This window comes from Arvicola amphibius, chromosome 12, assembly GCF_903992535.2.
Source record: "Arvicola amphibius chromosome 12, mArvAmp1.2, whole genome shotgun sequence".
In the NCBI taxonomy this organism is placed as follows: domain Eukaryota; kingdom Metazoa; phylum Chordata; class Mammalia; order Rodentia; family Cricetidae; genus Arvicola; species Arvicola amphibius.
In genome coordinates, this window is record NC_052058.2 from 89,335,863 (window position 1) to 89,349,709 (window position 13,847).

General features: G+C 49.0%; 1 protein-coding gene across 3 annotated transcripts; it reads right to left on the bottom strand.

Moving 5' to 3' along the window:
• Positions 1–743: 743 nt before the first annotated feature.
• On the bottom strand, positions 744–13,414 carry C12H1orf116 (chromosome 12 C1orf116 homolog). Of its 3 annotated transcripts, none has more exons than XM_038350227.1 (4): positions 13,282–13,414; positions 7,479–7,670; positions 4,088–4,265; positions 744–2,964 (listed from the first exon to the last, which is right to left on the bottom strand). In XM_038350227.1, the coding sequence occupies exons 2-4, from the start codon at positions 7,581–7,583 to the stop codon at positions 1,445–1,447; spliced, it is 1,803 nt and encodes a 600-aa protein (XP_038206155.1). In that variant the 5' UTR covers positions 7,584–7,670; positions 13,282–13,414; the 3' UTR covers positions 744–1,444. The 3 variants fall into 3 exon arrangements, with proteins under 3 accessions (XP_038206155.1, XP_038206154.1, XP_041909999.1); XM_038350226.1 differs by having other exon boundaries at positions 4,088–4,268; XM_042054065.1 differs by lacking the exon at positions 13,282–13,414 and having other exon boundaries at positions 4,088–4,268; positions 7,479–8,313.
• Between the last annotated feature and the right edge of the window lie 433 nt (positions 13,415–13,847).

The following is a 13,847-nucleotide window of genomic DNA, read 5'->3' on the forward strand; positions in this document are numbered from 1 at the left end:
CATCCTGGTGTTTTGGAAGGTGTTTTAGAATTCTGAGGGGCCTAAGGCTGAGCCTCTGAGAGAGACAAGGTATAAGAACCCTGGCTAAGGAGGCAGCGAGGCAATGGAGCAGCAATCTGGCTGACAGGACACTGTTAGCTGTTCACGTGTGGATTTCAAGTCCTGGGGTCCAGCTTCAACGATGTTACTAAATGACAGAGTGAATCTCCTTTCTCGGGAGGCTGGAGGAAGCTTTTCTGAGATTTTTCTCCATTCTAATAGTCTCTCTCTGTGTGTGGGTTTCCATCGTTGGGACTGAGGAAACCTGAAAACTTTCCTAAAAAAATACACAAAACCCCCAAAAAAAACAAACCTCATACATTTTTTTTTAGTTACATGAGTGTGTGTCTGTGTGTGAGTGCATGTGAGTGCAGGGGTCCCTGGAGGCCAGAAGAGGGTGCTGATGCCTCTGGAGCTGAAACTGGAGTTATAGGCAGTTGTGAATGGGCGCTGGGAACTGAACTTTGGTCCTCTGCAAGAGCCTTACACACTCTTAACCATGGAGCCACCCCTCCAGCCCCCAGGAAACCTGAAGTTGAAGAGCAGGGAGAAATTCAGGAACCACTGTATATTTATAAAGCTGCTGGGCTGGGCTTCCAGCTCAGTGTTGACCTGCCCTGAAACCAGCCAGGGAGACAGAAAGCAGGAAGAACAGGAACTCCAGAATCACAGGCCACGGCATGGTTTATTATGATATGCTTCAAGCCCATGACATGGTTTCTTCCAGGTAAAAATGGACGAGTGTGTGGCGTGGCCATTACTCGGCTTTCTCTGACCCTGCTATCAGTGAACTATGAGATCTAGAGACACCGATATAGCCAGCCCACACTGCAAGAAACGACAGGGAAAGGCAGTGGGGGAAGAGATATCAGACCAGCTCCCCTTGGCCTCAGGCCATTTCCAGACGACCCTGAGAGAGAGGCACGGCAGACAGGAGCGAGTCTCCATTACTGCAGAAACTCATCCCACAGCTGATGTGACCGTAGTCACGTGTGCAATGCGGTCCATCTTTCTAAGTTTTCTACCTCCTTTGTCTCATTCGACTTTTCTTCTCAGGTTTGGCCACTCTGCTCCGCTCAGTTCTGGACAGGCTGAACTTTATGCCTGTGAAATCTCAACCGGGAACCGAGCTTTGAACAGTGACTCCTTGTGTTACATAGTATCAGTGATATGTAAGGCTTCTCTCTCTCTCCTCCCTCCCACTCTGGGAGACACATCTTTAGAATGATCTATGCAAGTACTCAACAGAGCAACTGCTTTGAGTACAAACACACGCTTGGACTCAAGCCTCTTCCTTCTTCACTTCAGACAGGGAAGATGCCAGCCCTGAGCTGTGAGGCCACAAAAGCTCTAGGTAGAGCCAGTCTCTTGTGGTGGGTTGGTGCTGGCTAGGCAGGTGGCCTAGCTACTCCTTCAGCAGTCCCAGCTTCTTTAGGGCCTCCCTCCTGTGTCCATCGGGAATGTCCTTTGGGGATATCTTGACACTGACACAGGGGGGTCGCGGAAGCTTGTCATGGGTCTGTCCTTGGAAGGCCAGCTGCTGGGAGTGCTGGCTCTGTTCCAGGCCAACCGACTTGCCCCCCTTGATTTCTGCAAAGTCCTTTCCCATGCCCAAGGAGGCAGGCCGGGGCCGGGAATTACGCAAGACACTGGGTGAAACCTTGTTCAAGATGGGGCTCTTTCCCAGAGATGTACTGGTTTGGTATTTGGAGTCTTTCTCAGCTGCTGATAGATAGCTGCTCAACCCCACGCCTGAGCGCTCCAGGGTATTAGACTTGAAGTTTATCTGTCTCAGGCCAGGGATGCTACTCTCCTGGAGGGTCAGTGGTGGATCAGGCTTGGGCTGTGTCAGGGAACTGTTTCCCTTTGAGGCTTTGGGGATAGGAATAGGCATAGACTTGGCAGCTGCAACCTTCCCTGGAGGGGTTTCCTGGGCAGGAATCCAGCTCTTGCCTGAAGAGGCCACAGGAGTGGCAGCCTTCACTGGGGAAGCTTTCCCTGCAGCAGAAGCAGGCCCTGGGACCAGAGCTGGAGATGCTTGCTGAACTGTGGCCTGGGCCTGGGAAGGGCTCTGAGCCCGAGCCGCCTTGACTTTAAAGGAAGTAGTATGCTTATTTATAAGTAGGCTGGGATCATCTTGGTCCTGGGGCAAGCCTAGCTTTTCCAGAGCTTCTCTGCGGGCTTTCTTTTGTTCCTGCAGGGAAGAAGGGACGGGCCCAGAGTCTGTAGCCTCACTGTGATTTGATAGCCAGTTCTGGGGATGGCTGTGGAAACTGCTTCGGCTGCTCTTCAGTACGATATTAGGAGGCAGCCTACGGGGCTTTGAGGTTGTGGGGGGAGCCTGTTGGAGACTTGGCTTGACACCTGATGGTAGGGGAGCCTCTTCAGCTCTTGTGTTCTGGGATGACTTGTCAGGAGGCTGCTGTGGTTGTTGTGAACCTTCTGTCCAACCTTGCTCAGTGGCTTTATGGGACATAGTTTCTGAAGATGTTCCCTCTTTCTTCTGGGAGCTGACCACAGTATGGGCCTGTGGTGTGTGTCTCTTCTCTCCTGGCTCTTTAGGTGGGCTCTCTTCCCCACTTCGCTTTGGCCTACTGTCTTGAAAAGCCTCTGGTGGTGGGATGAAAACTGTGTTCAGGTCAAGGGCAGTGTCCTGGGATGGGGCCTGTGGCTGGATGGGCTTAGCGTCCTGGCTGGTCTGCCCTTTCTCAGGCTCTGCTAAGAACACCTCAGATGTTTGAGATATGTGGCTATTAGTCTGGGTGGTGCTTTTCCTGAGGTTCTGGCTTCTGCCAAGGTGGAGGTTTCTGGGAAGGCTGTAGGAACCAGACCTGAGGCCCAGACTAGGAGGCTCAGGAGGACCGGAGAACTGGGATACTCTCGCTGGTGCAGGCACGTGCTGGGAGTCTATCTCCTCTGGGTTTCCTGTGGGGATTGGGAAGAACAGGAGAAGCGTCAACAGAGCGAGAATGCCATTGCCCAGTGGGCCTGAGCGGAAAGCACACACTTCCCCAGTGAACAGGGTTTGTCTGACTTTGCTTGACTTTTCCCAGGGCAGCGCCGTTTTCTAGAGGTCGTGAGGACTAATAGATCAAAAGCAACAGGTTCTTTTTGACTGGGAATTGATTGTTTTATAGGGGTTGGAAGATATCGCTTCTTAGTTGCTTCAAAGCCTTCAAAGCCTTACCTCAGGCTCTCCCCACCTTCTATGCATGTACCAAAGTCGGGGAGATTTGGACACGGTGAGCCCAGGTAACTGAGCCCAGTGGAAGCTCTTGCTGCCAACTTGACTTGCTTTGGCCTTCTGCTTTCACTTCCTGTGAGATCCTGGATGGTTGTGCGACAGCGTTATGCCGGGCACCCTTGAGTGACATGCTATCTTGCCTAGCGCTCTTGGCAGGCGTGAGGTCCACCAGGCTCGGTGACTTAGCCTCGGGGTACATGAAGTTTCCATTTCTCCTCTTTCCAAATGGAGGGCCCAAGGCTGTGTTAAGTAGTTATAAATATTTACTGAATGAATAACGATACCATTGGGATTGTCCACAGTGGCAATGTTTTCTGTTTACCTTGGGACACATTCCCAGCACCTGGGCACCGTCCCATCCTCCTCTAAGGAACGTGGAATGGCGCTGTCTTTCTGCTGTCTCCTCACAGGGGCCTCTGGGTACCGCATGCTGCTGGGGCGCCCCTCTCTTATCTCCCGGTCTTGTTCTTTGGGTCACCTAGATTAGCTCCCTGTGCCAAATCATCCTCTCCAGGGCCAGCTGCTTAGGCTGCCCTGACTCCTCCCTACGTGTGGTATCATATCTCTTTTTGAGTTCTTCCCTGACAGGAAGGGAGCTAGCCAAACCCCTTTCCCTCACAGGCCTCTGATACTTCATGGAAAGTCACCCAGAAGCTGGCTTCTCAGGAGTCCCCCCTCCCCTCTGGAGACAAGAATTTAGTCCGCCTGGGAGACTGCGGGCTACTTCTGCTTAGAAGCTTGCAGCAGAGGGCAACCATTCAGGAGACACTGGTCTGAGCGCTGCCTCCCTAGCCGGTCTCTTACCCTGGGGAGTCTGCTGGGTGAGGGGTGGTGTTCTGAAGCTCTGAGGGCTAGTGGCTGGCTCTGACTCGTCTGTGGACAGTCCACTGTCAGCCTCGGCCTCCAGGGAGCCAATGGTCTTCTCCAGGAAGAGCAGACACTCCTTTTCTTCAGCAGACAGGAAGTCGTAGCTGTTGTCACCCTGCTGGGAGAAGGAACTGTGAGGTGGGGGTCCCGAGACTACCCCTGCCGCAGAGGGAGAAGGCTGTAAAGCTGGCCACCTGGCCCCGGTTCTGCTCTGCCAATCGGTGTAGTTGCCTCCTGCCACAGTAGGTCCCGAGGAGGGTTGGCAGGAGAAAGCTCACCGAGACCCAGTTCTGAAGACTGGGTAGGCAAATGGCAAGGGCACTTTCTATTGCTTAGTCCTGAGTAGGTAGAGTGCTTAGTGGCCCAGATCAGAAGTAGCCCCAAGTTTTCATTCTAGTTCCACATGATCTTAATATTTCAACAAGCATGTCTCCCATCGAATTCTCATTTGTATGGGCAGTGATATGGCTGACATCCAACTGTCACTCCTTTAACCTCCCAGAGCACCTTGCCTCCTCTTGGCTGCTACCTGGCGGGCCAGTGCCACCAGCAGCTAGGTAAAAATCCAAAGGAGCTAGGGGAAATATGACACTTGGGCTGAACTTTCTCTTGGCATTTCCACGCCTCTTCCTAATGTCTGTGACTGTCCAGACTCGCCAAGGTTGCTGGGCAAGGTTGCCAGAGAGTCCCAGAAATCCCCTGGGGAGTGGGGAAGAGGCTGTTAAACACCTCCCCTCCCAGTCTTGCCTGCCCAATAAGTCAGCGGTCTGATGACTGCGCCTGCATAACAAGGGAGACTCCCCCTAACAGCTCTTCACTTGGCTAAAGATCTGCCCTCTGGATTTCTCCTTTATAGATCCAATGGATATGACTAGTTATACTAGTGTCCGCCAGTCACAAACAGGATGCTGTCTTTGTGTCCCCGGCCTCTCAAGTCACAAGGAAAATTTGCATGCACTGCCAGTACTTTCCCACCTCTGCCCCATTTTCATATATCAAAACGTATTAACTAGCCATCCAGGTGTGCTGGGCATACTACTGAGTTCCAGGACAACTGTCTCCAAACCAGCCAACAACTATTGTAATGCTAACATTTGCTAGAAACCTTTTATAACCCTGTTTTCCTTTTTCATGACAGGGGCTTTCCATATAACCCTGGTTATTCTGGAAATTGCTCTTTACACCAGGCTGGCCTTGAACTCAGAGACCCACCTATCTCTGCCTCAGGAGTGCTGGGATTAAAGGTGTGCACTACCACCACCCCAGTTTCTCTCTCCCTCCCTCCCTCCCTCCCTCCCTCCCTCCCTCCCTCCCTCCCTCCCTTCCTCTCTCCCTCTTCTTTTTTTCTTTTTGATGGGTCTCGTGTAGCCTGTGCTGGCTGTGCACTTGCTGAGGACGGCCTTGAACTCCTGATTCACCCCTCTTCACCTGGTATTCAGTTGGTTTTCTGTGGTGCCGGAGATCCAACCCAGGACTTCGTGCCTGCAGGGTAAACACTTCCCCTGAGCTGCATCTCCAGCTACAGTCTAAATTCTTACCTACTTTTTTAGGACATAAGACAATAAAGCTCAGACGCTTCACTACAAGGATAGACAGCAAAGGAATGCTTACATTGGGACGTAAGCATATTTACTCCTTCGTCCACACCCTATAACATCCAGAATTTAAAATCATGTCCAGAAAAAATTAGCTTATTACACACCTTCACAGACAGGTAAGCATTGTGATTTTGGATGGTTCTATCTCTATTCATAGAGGGCCATGTATTTTCTACATAGAGGTAAACATTAAGTGCTTTATTTACTTTATTATTTAAGAATTTTTATCATTTATTTTGACTGTGTGTGTGTTTACGGGCATGTGTGTGCTTCTGAGTGTATAGCGGTCAGAAGCAAACATGGAGGAGTCAGTTTCTTCTTTGTGCCATGTGGATTCTGAGACTAGAACTCTGCCTTTATCTCCTGAGACATTTCATGAACCTTTTTCATTTAGACAAAGTTTTTATACACCGGCTGCTGGAAGAATATGGTCTTCCTACCTTAGCTTCCCATGTGTTGAGACTGGGCGTGTGCCAATACACTCTGCAAGAATAGCTTTTCTTCTTCTCTTATTGTATGAGGCACTAGGGATGGAATCGGGGCTTGTACATACTAGGTAATCAGTCTACTGTTTGGCAGCACCCTAGCCCTAGCTTTCGAAATGCTATTTAATGTTGCTTAGCTGTCCTCTAACCCCAGACACTCCTTTTGGGGAAAGCTCAAGAGACTCAGACAGTTCACATACTTCAGACTGCACAGGAGCTCAGAAAGCTCCAAGATTCACATGGCCTTGCCCCAAGGTTATGTAGGCAATAGACAGACACAGAGAGGGGGAGGAAGAAGAGGGAGAGAGAGAGAGAGAGAGAGACAGAGAGAGAGAGAGAGAGATTCTTTCTGAGACTATCTGCAACCTGGTCAGGGAGCTACAGGGATGTAGGTTTTAAGCCATCACTCATGCTGAGAGTCCCCTATGCTCTTGTAAGGAACTCTCCATATTAGGAACCATCTCTGGTCTGCTGTGCTCTGTCAAGCCTCCCCAGGAAGAGCCATCCAGCAAACACATTGCCGAACTGAGGAAATATTATTACTCCCTCCAAGAACCATTATGATTAGGTGTTGATACTTTCCCCATTTTAAAACTGAGGAGACTAACTCAGTGTAGTGGTGCACACCTTTAATCCTGGCACTTGGGGAGTCAGAGGCAGGTGGTTCTCTGTGAGCTCAAGGCCAGCCTGGTTGAAATAGTGAATGTCAGGCTAGCCAGGGCAACACAGGGAGACCACAAGCCAGTGTCTCAACCACAAACAAACAACCCCAAATGGAGGAGACTGAAGCAAAGGGAAAGTGGTGATAAACTCAAGGTCGTATGGCTTCTAAGGAAGGAATCTGGATATGTTTAGCTTAATAGGGGCTCCCAATTATTCTGTTCTCATTGATATTTGTAGGAAACTGAAGCCATGTTATTTATAGCAGAAAATTTTAAGAGTCCATGTGCCACAAGGATCTGCCACCCAGTGTCCACCGTGACCTAAGTGCCTGTTCCTTTTCTCCACCTCATCCCTCTAATCCAATGAAAATGGGCGTGGCTGGGTAGTGATACTTTTGCTCTCCCACCCAGTTCTCTATAGACCCAGAGGTGACTCAGAAGCAGCAAGAATCTAATGATTCACTCACTGGGGAAGAAGATGAAGGAGAAGGTGCAGGGAGGGATGGTGGGTGGCAGGGCAGGGCAGGGTGGGGTGGGGCAGGTATGCAGAGAGGCCAGGTTGCAAGAGGGAGAGAGTACATACAGATCCAGAGTGGGTGGAGGTGGTGCTCATCATGCGGTCACAGCTGCCGATGTGGGTCACAGGTTCTGAGCAAGGCCCTGCTGGCCAAAGCTCCTTCTTGGGCATCGCCTGAAGCAAGGCGCAGGCAGGGATGGTGAGAGGGGCCCCCAGAAGGGAAGTGAATGGAAGTGAAGATTATGTCCCAAGCTGGGCCTGAAAAGAGAACAATCAAAGCCATGTGTGAGCAGAGGCTTCCGCAAAGCACTGCTCAGGCCCCGGGGTTTTATGGCAGCAAGATACCAAGCAAGCACAGAGTTGGAAGGGGGCCATGGAGCAGTCACGTCAGAACTCCACCCCCAGTCTGCATGGAGGGACACGCAAGACGGTTCAAATGCATGCAGAAGGATGGATTCAGGGAGCAGAGATGCAGGCTAGTCAGAAAAGAGGTTCTGGTGGTTCCTCTTAGCTGCCTTTTTTTTTCTTCTATGAAGCAAGGGATCCGATTTGTAATTTCATTATGCAACCCAATATACATTATAAGGTTCTGAGTTTGAATACCAGTTGAGCCAAAATTAATTATTTGATTTTAGGCAAATTACTTGTTAAATATAATTAATTTAAGGATTAAATGGGAGGCCAGTTAGCACACATAGCTCCATTGGTAGCAGATAATGAGCAAGTGAATTAAAAGGATAACTATTATTGTTGTTATAAAAATTGGACAAGATTCATCTCAGACCAAATTAAACCCAAGCACAGGGACCAACAGTTTTGGAAAGAAGGGCTCTGTCTAAATGGAGGGTTATAGGTTTGAGAGCAGGAACAGGGCCCTTAATAATGTGCTTCTCAGAGTTATTATGAGAATAGGGAAAATAGAACAGCCTATATAGAACAGTGTATGCCCAATAATGTCAGCTGCAACTGTTGTTAATAATATTATAAATATGACACTTCTGTCAAGAAGGCTAATCATCTTTCTGCCCTGGGCCATATGACCATGGCACCTACAGCGGTTGGGGGCAGGCCCATTTCCCCCACGTGGCACTTGTGTTCTGCCATTTATGAATTTGCAGCGAAGTTCCCTAGACTATGTCAAATGACAAGAAAAATGTCCAGTGTAGCACTTCTCAATCCCAGCTTCAGTGGGGAGAAATAGTTCAAGTTCATTGTGGCAACAGCAATAGCAAAAACCAAAACAAAACAGAAAACCATCTCATTGCTGCTACTGAAATAGCCAAGGCATTTTTCACATCTGCCTGTGGGAAATAGTCCACCACAGCAGGGCAGGTCAAGACTAACTCTTCTTTATAGAAAATGAAAATTTAAAAGAATCACGAACAAGAGTCAGTTGTAAGGGCAAAATATACAGTTAGGGGAAGGCTAGAATGACAATAAGTTTTATATGATTCAAATTCATATTTTGTCTGTAACACTAAGGCATATTTTAATCATTTCTGTGAGTCTTCTAATCGAAGGGAAATTGTCCTGGGACAGTATGTCTTATTTGAGATCTGGAGACTTGGGGCTTAGATGCCAGGGTACATATTCCTCTGCTGATAGTTGTTCCAGTGCCAATGTCAACTTTGGGCTTGGTTAGGTAAATCAGTCCTCCAACCTGGTCATTCTGGCAAGGGTAAGGTGAGGCCTCACAAGGCTCCTCCCCTGCTTAGGAGAGACCCCTAAATGGGGTACAGAAGGATGAGAAGGAGGCTGGGGAGAGAAAAGGCAGGGTCCTGATCCATACATATAGGGTTCAGAGCCTCTCAGGAGGTAAGGAGGGGCCCAGAAGGGAAGGGACAACAAAGAAGCCCCATGCTAATCAACACTGGGTGGGGTAGCTCTAGGATTGCTCCTTGAGGTCAGCTCCTCGAGGTCAGGTTAGCTCCTCAACATCCCAAACCCAAAGAAACAGAAACTCAAGGGCACTTGTAGACTAAGTCTAGTCATCTCAGCCATGCATTTCGTTAGTGGTTGTTGGGGCTGAGAGTGTACTAACCTATTCCCAGCCTTCTGCAAGGCCACTCAAAGCTGTCGTCTGCAGAGACACGTCTGCACATAGTACTTAGGGAGGCAGCACTGAGTGTTCAGTCCTAAAGAAGACATTCATACTGTCCCAACCACTCAGGGAACACTGTGGAAGCATGGGTAGAAAGGCCGAAAGAGCCAGAAAAGCAGTGTGAGTGTACGTATGCGTGTGCGTGTGTGTGTGAGCGCGCATGTGTATGTGCATGTTAGGCATGGCATTTCCATGTACTCATGCATTCTCCACAACTTCTGAAGACTGCACTGGGTCTGCACGAGAATGGGCCACCAACAGCCAAGCAAGGACGGAGGAGGCACTCAGGGTGCCCTACCCCACTGCTGAACTATTTTCTAGGGGCACATTCAGGGAAAGGGGGAGTGTGAATTCAGTGTATTCCCTGGTGATCCCACCGTTGGTCACAAGAATGACCCTGGATAAACTAAATGGGCTACACGACAAAGTCCCAAGTCATGAATGTGGGAACGGGGCGGCCCGAGAAGGGAAAGGGTCATGGGGTAGGAGGAAAGGGTATGGGAGAGAGCAACCGGAATAGATTATATACATGTATGAAACTGTCAAAGAGCTAACGTAATTAAAAAAAAAAACAAAAACCAAGACAATGCTGTCCTAATAAGCCTATAGGGTGAGCTGTTTGGATGGAGGCTTCTTCTTGGCTTCAACTCACCACTGGAAGCCTTTCATAGTATTTTATTTCCCATAGAGTAAGTGACTCAGAAGAATTTGGAGAATGTTTGTTTAGATTAGCATTTGTGAGCACCTAATAGGCGCTGTATAAGACAAAAAAACCATTATTTTCAAGGAGTCAGTGTGGATTCTAGGGGCTTTTTTTGCCTACTGTTTCCCATGTTTAATGAGTAGTAAGTCTTTAAGGTGGTTCGCTCCGATTAGTGCAGTATTTTCCCCAAGCAGGTGAGGTGGGGCCTCTTACTTTCAGAGACAATTACTGCCTTCGGCCCCTCGGGCATGCTTCAGGCTGTACTGTGGGTTGCTGGCGTCTGGTTCCTCCCAGGGAAGTCCACTGCACTCTTATTTCTGCTCCAGAAGCAACGGAGGAGGTGCGGGGGGGGGGGGGGGGGGGGGGGCTTAGCTCTGCTTCACACCGTCTGCACATTATCCCTACAAAGTGCTTTCAGGTATGCTAATAGGATCTCAGATATGCTAATACGATCTTCAAGAGAATGTGGGGGCATTTTCCTCCTGTCACAGCCGAGACAACTGGGGGTCTCCCCGGAGTCCTACATGAAGTAGGAATGACTCACACTCACAGCCGACATCTCAAGACTGACCAGATGTCTGTATACTCAGGTAAGGGTCATCGGCTACTCTGCTACCAGAAGTCCACTGCGTCATCCCTTCAACCTTGTGCCTTGTCTGGTTCAGGTTTGTAGTTCTAGGTCACTTGTTTATCCTGACAACGAACCCAAGGAAAGAAGCATCACTGAGTGTGGTTGCAGGTGATGCCGTGGATGCCACATAATCTCAGGACGAGCGGACACTCAGCCTTGCCTCCACACCCAGGGTTCTGACTCAGACCGTCTGAGCAGAAACTGTCTGTTCTTCTCCACTAATCTCCATCCCCGGCCTGGCCTAACCTTGATGTGATGTTTCTGCCTAACAAATTTATAACCTTGAAACTTGTGGGCTGTAGCAGGGCAGCAATCGAAACTCTAAGCATTTCTAAGCCTGATAAGAAACCCGAGAAACAAGCAAAGCAGTCAAGGTGAGAGTTTGGTATCTTTTCACCCTTGACCTTTTTTTTTTTTTTTTTTGGAGACTTAAGGGTAAAGGAAACAAGCTAAGAAATGTGCACAGCCTATAGTCATGGCCACCTATCCAAAGACACATTAAATATTAACTTCTTCTTTGAAACTAGCCAAACCTTGTAAGAGAGTAAATAAATGGGGCACACAGAGCCCTGGCATCCGAAGCAGTGGGTGTGGAGAGGGCCTGAGCGCCTTTCTGGGCTATCTGAATCAGACCTCCTGAACAGAAAGAATCAGGTCTCCCCTCAGCACCCTCTCCCACGAGTGCACCCTCCTATCTCCTAGGAACCCAGCCCAGAGTCACAGAGGAATGTTATTCTTTAGCAAGGTTCTGCTTTCCTGGACTCAGCATGAGCCTTGGCTGGAGAAAACTGGGAAGACAGGACAAGAGCCCAGGGAGACTGAAATTTGTACCATCCCTACGATGTTCATCTCTCTTTTATCAGTGCTTTGTGGGAGGGCTTGATAGAAATACCGTCTGCACAGAAGAGCCCTGTTAGACATTGCAGGTGACCCAGTGGCCCTTACTGCTGACATTTGCCACCTAGTCTTCAGTCAGTGAGTGAAGCCGGCTTCTTCTATGGAGTAGGGGAAAATAACATTTGAAGCTTCAGCATTCAGGACCAGGGCAATGGTTCTTAACCTATGAGTTGCGACCCCTTTGGCAAACCTCTGTCTCCAAAAACTATTTACATTACGACTCATAATAGTAGCAAAAGCACGGTTATGACATAGCAATGAGAATAGTTTTATGGCTGGGGGATCACAGAGGAACTGTACTGAAGGGCTGCAGTATTAGGGAGGCTGAGACCCTCTGCTCTGGGGCTATGTGCTAATGTCTTCTCATATCCCCTCTGCTCTGCACAAGGCCAGAGGTCAAGTTAGCAGCTGCATGTCGCTCCCCCCATGATGGTGGAGAGCTTCTGTGCTCTTCTGACTGGAATCTATAAGCTGCAGGTGCACCTGGCACACTATTTTGTCAGCTGGGACGCTTGAAGAAGCGCGAAGCAAGACCTCTGTTGGAGTCTGGTTCCCCTCTCTAAGGACTCTGCTGCATCACCTTGGCCTAAGTTCCACTTGGCAGTGTGGTTAGGCTTGGTATGCTGAGATGAATTAAAATGTGGGTGAGGCCCAGCATGGCCAAAGAACTTTCTGTTTTCCGGGGGTCTACGTCTATGAGCAGGTGAAGCCGGAGATTTGACTAGGCTAGTGAACTTGAGCCGAGTTAGATTATCTGTGGGGTTCCCAAGGATAAAATGCTAGCCCGAGTTGGAGTTTTCTCAATTCCCATTGCTAACAGTCTAGCTCAGTTCAAACTTTACATATCTGCACAGAGTGCACCATTATCTACGAACACACACACTGCACCCTTTATTTAAATAAAGATAGACACTGAGCCACAGGAGGATTTCCTTTTACAAATGTAAATGGCAAACTAAGGTGCCTGGCTCACCTGTGTGACCCTCCCCGCCATTTGACTCTCTCTGCTTCAATTATCCACGTAGTCTCCTTCAAAATCACTGTTTGATCTTAGCTGCTCAAAGATGGAAATTTCCAAAATCTAAACAAAGTTGCGCCCCCCCCCCTCCCGCCACACACACTTTGAGACAGGTTTTGCCAGATACGATAAACAGGCCTGGAACTTGCTATATAGCCCAGCAGCCTGGCTTCATACTTTCCAGCCTCCAGCCTCAGCCTTCTGAGAGCTGTGATTACAGGCGCATACCAGCATGCCTGCCTCTGGTTTCTGTTTGTACAATACACTTATGTAACTTAAATAAGTAAATGGAAGAGATGTTCCCCAGTTCTCCATAAAATACTTCAACTCTGGGGGAAAAAAAAAAACTCATCTGGCTTAATCTTAGGCTGACTGAGAGACTTGAGCAACAGAGATGGGAACCCCAGACTGGATGTGAAGGGACACTTTTGCAGCACCCCTAGTACAGCTCTGTAGCCTTCCCTTAAGATCCCTTCCTTTGCTTCAGAGTAAGCAAGAACTGGTTAGTGATTGACTCACCTTCTCTCGGTTGGGGTCTGAAATGAAGAAAGGAATTCTCTTCTATTCCAAAGGACAGAGATGGAGACGGCTAGCCTCTCCGCCGCCGCTCCTACTGTTTTCTTCTTTTGACCTCCTCCTGACTTACCTAGACAGGTAAATGCTTCATCTGTGCTGCCTGGACACACCCTGCTGCTGACACTCAGCCAATCCTAGTTTCCCTCCCTACTCCTCATTCCAGCTGTTAAGTCTGGGAGGGCTCGGGAGGGAAAAGAGTAGGGTGGTGCTTCTCTGCCTTAGCCAATCACCTCCTGCCCTCGCCCCGCCCCCTTTTTGGCTTAGAGCCAATAGAGAGCTAAAACAGAGAGGTAGGAAAAGGCTGGAGCTGGTTTGAGCCGAGAGTGAAGAGAGAAAAAGGAGAGTTTGGAAGGGTGGAAGTAGGCTAATGGTACTTGATTTTCCTTCTTGAAAGGAACACAACATTCTGGCTAGGCACAGAGAAGTTTCTGCACTCCGGTAATCCTCTCCACCAGACGCAATAATCCAAATCAGACCAAATCAAACCGAATTAGAAAAAGCCCAGGTTT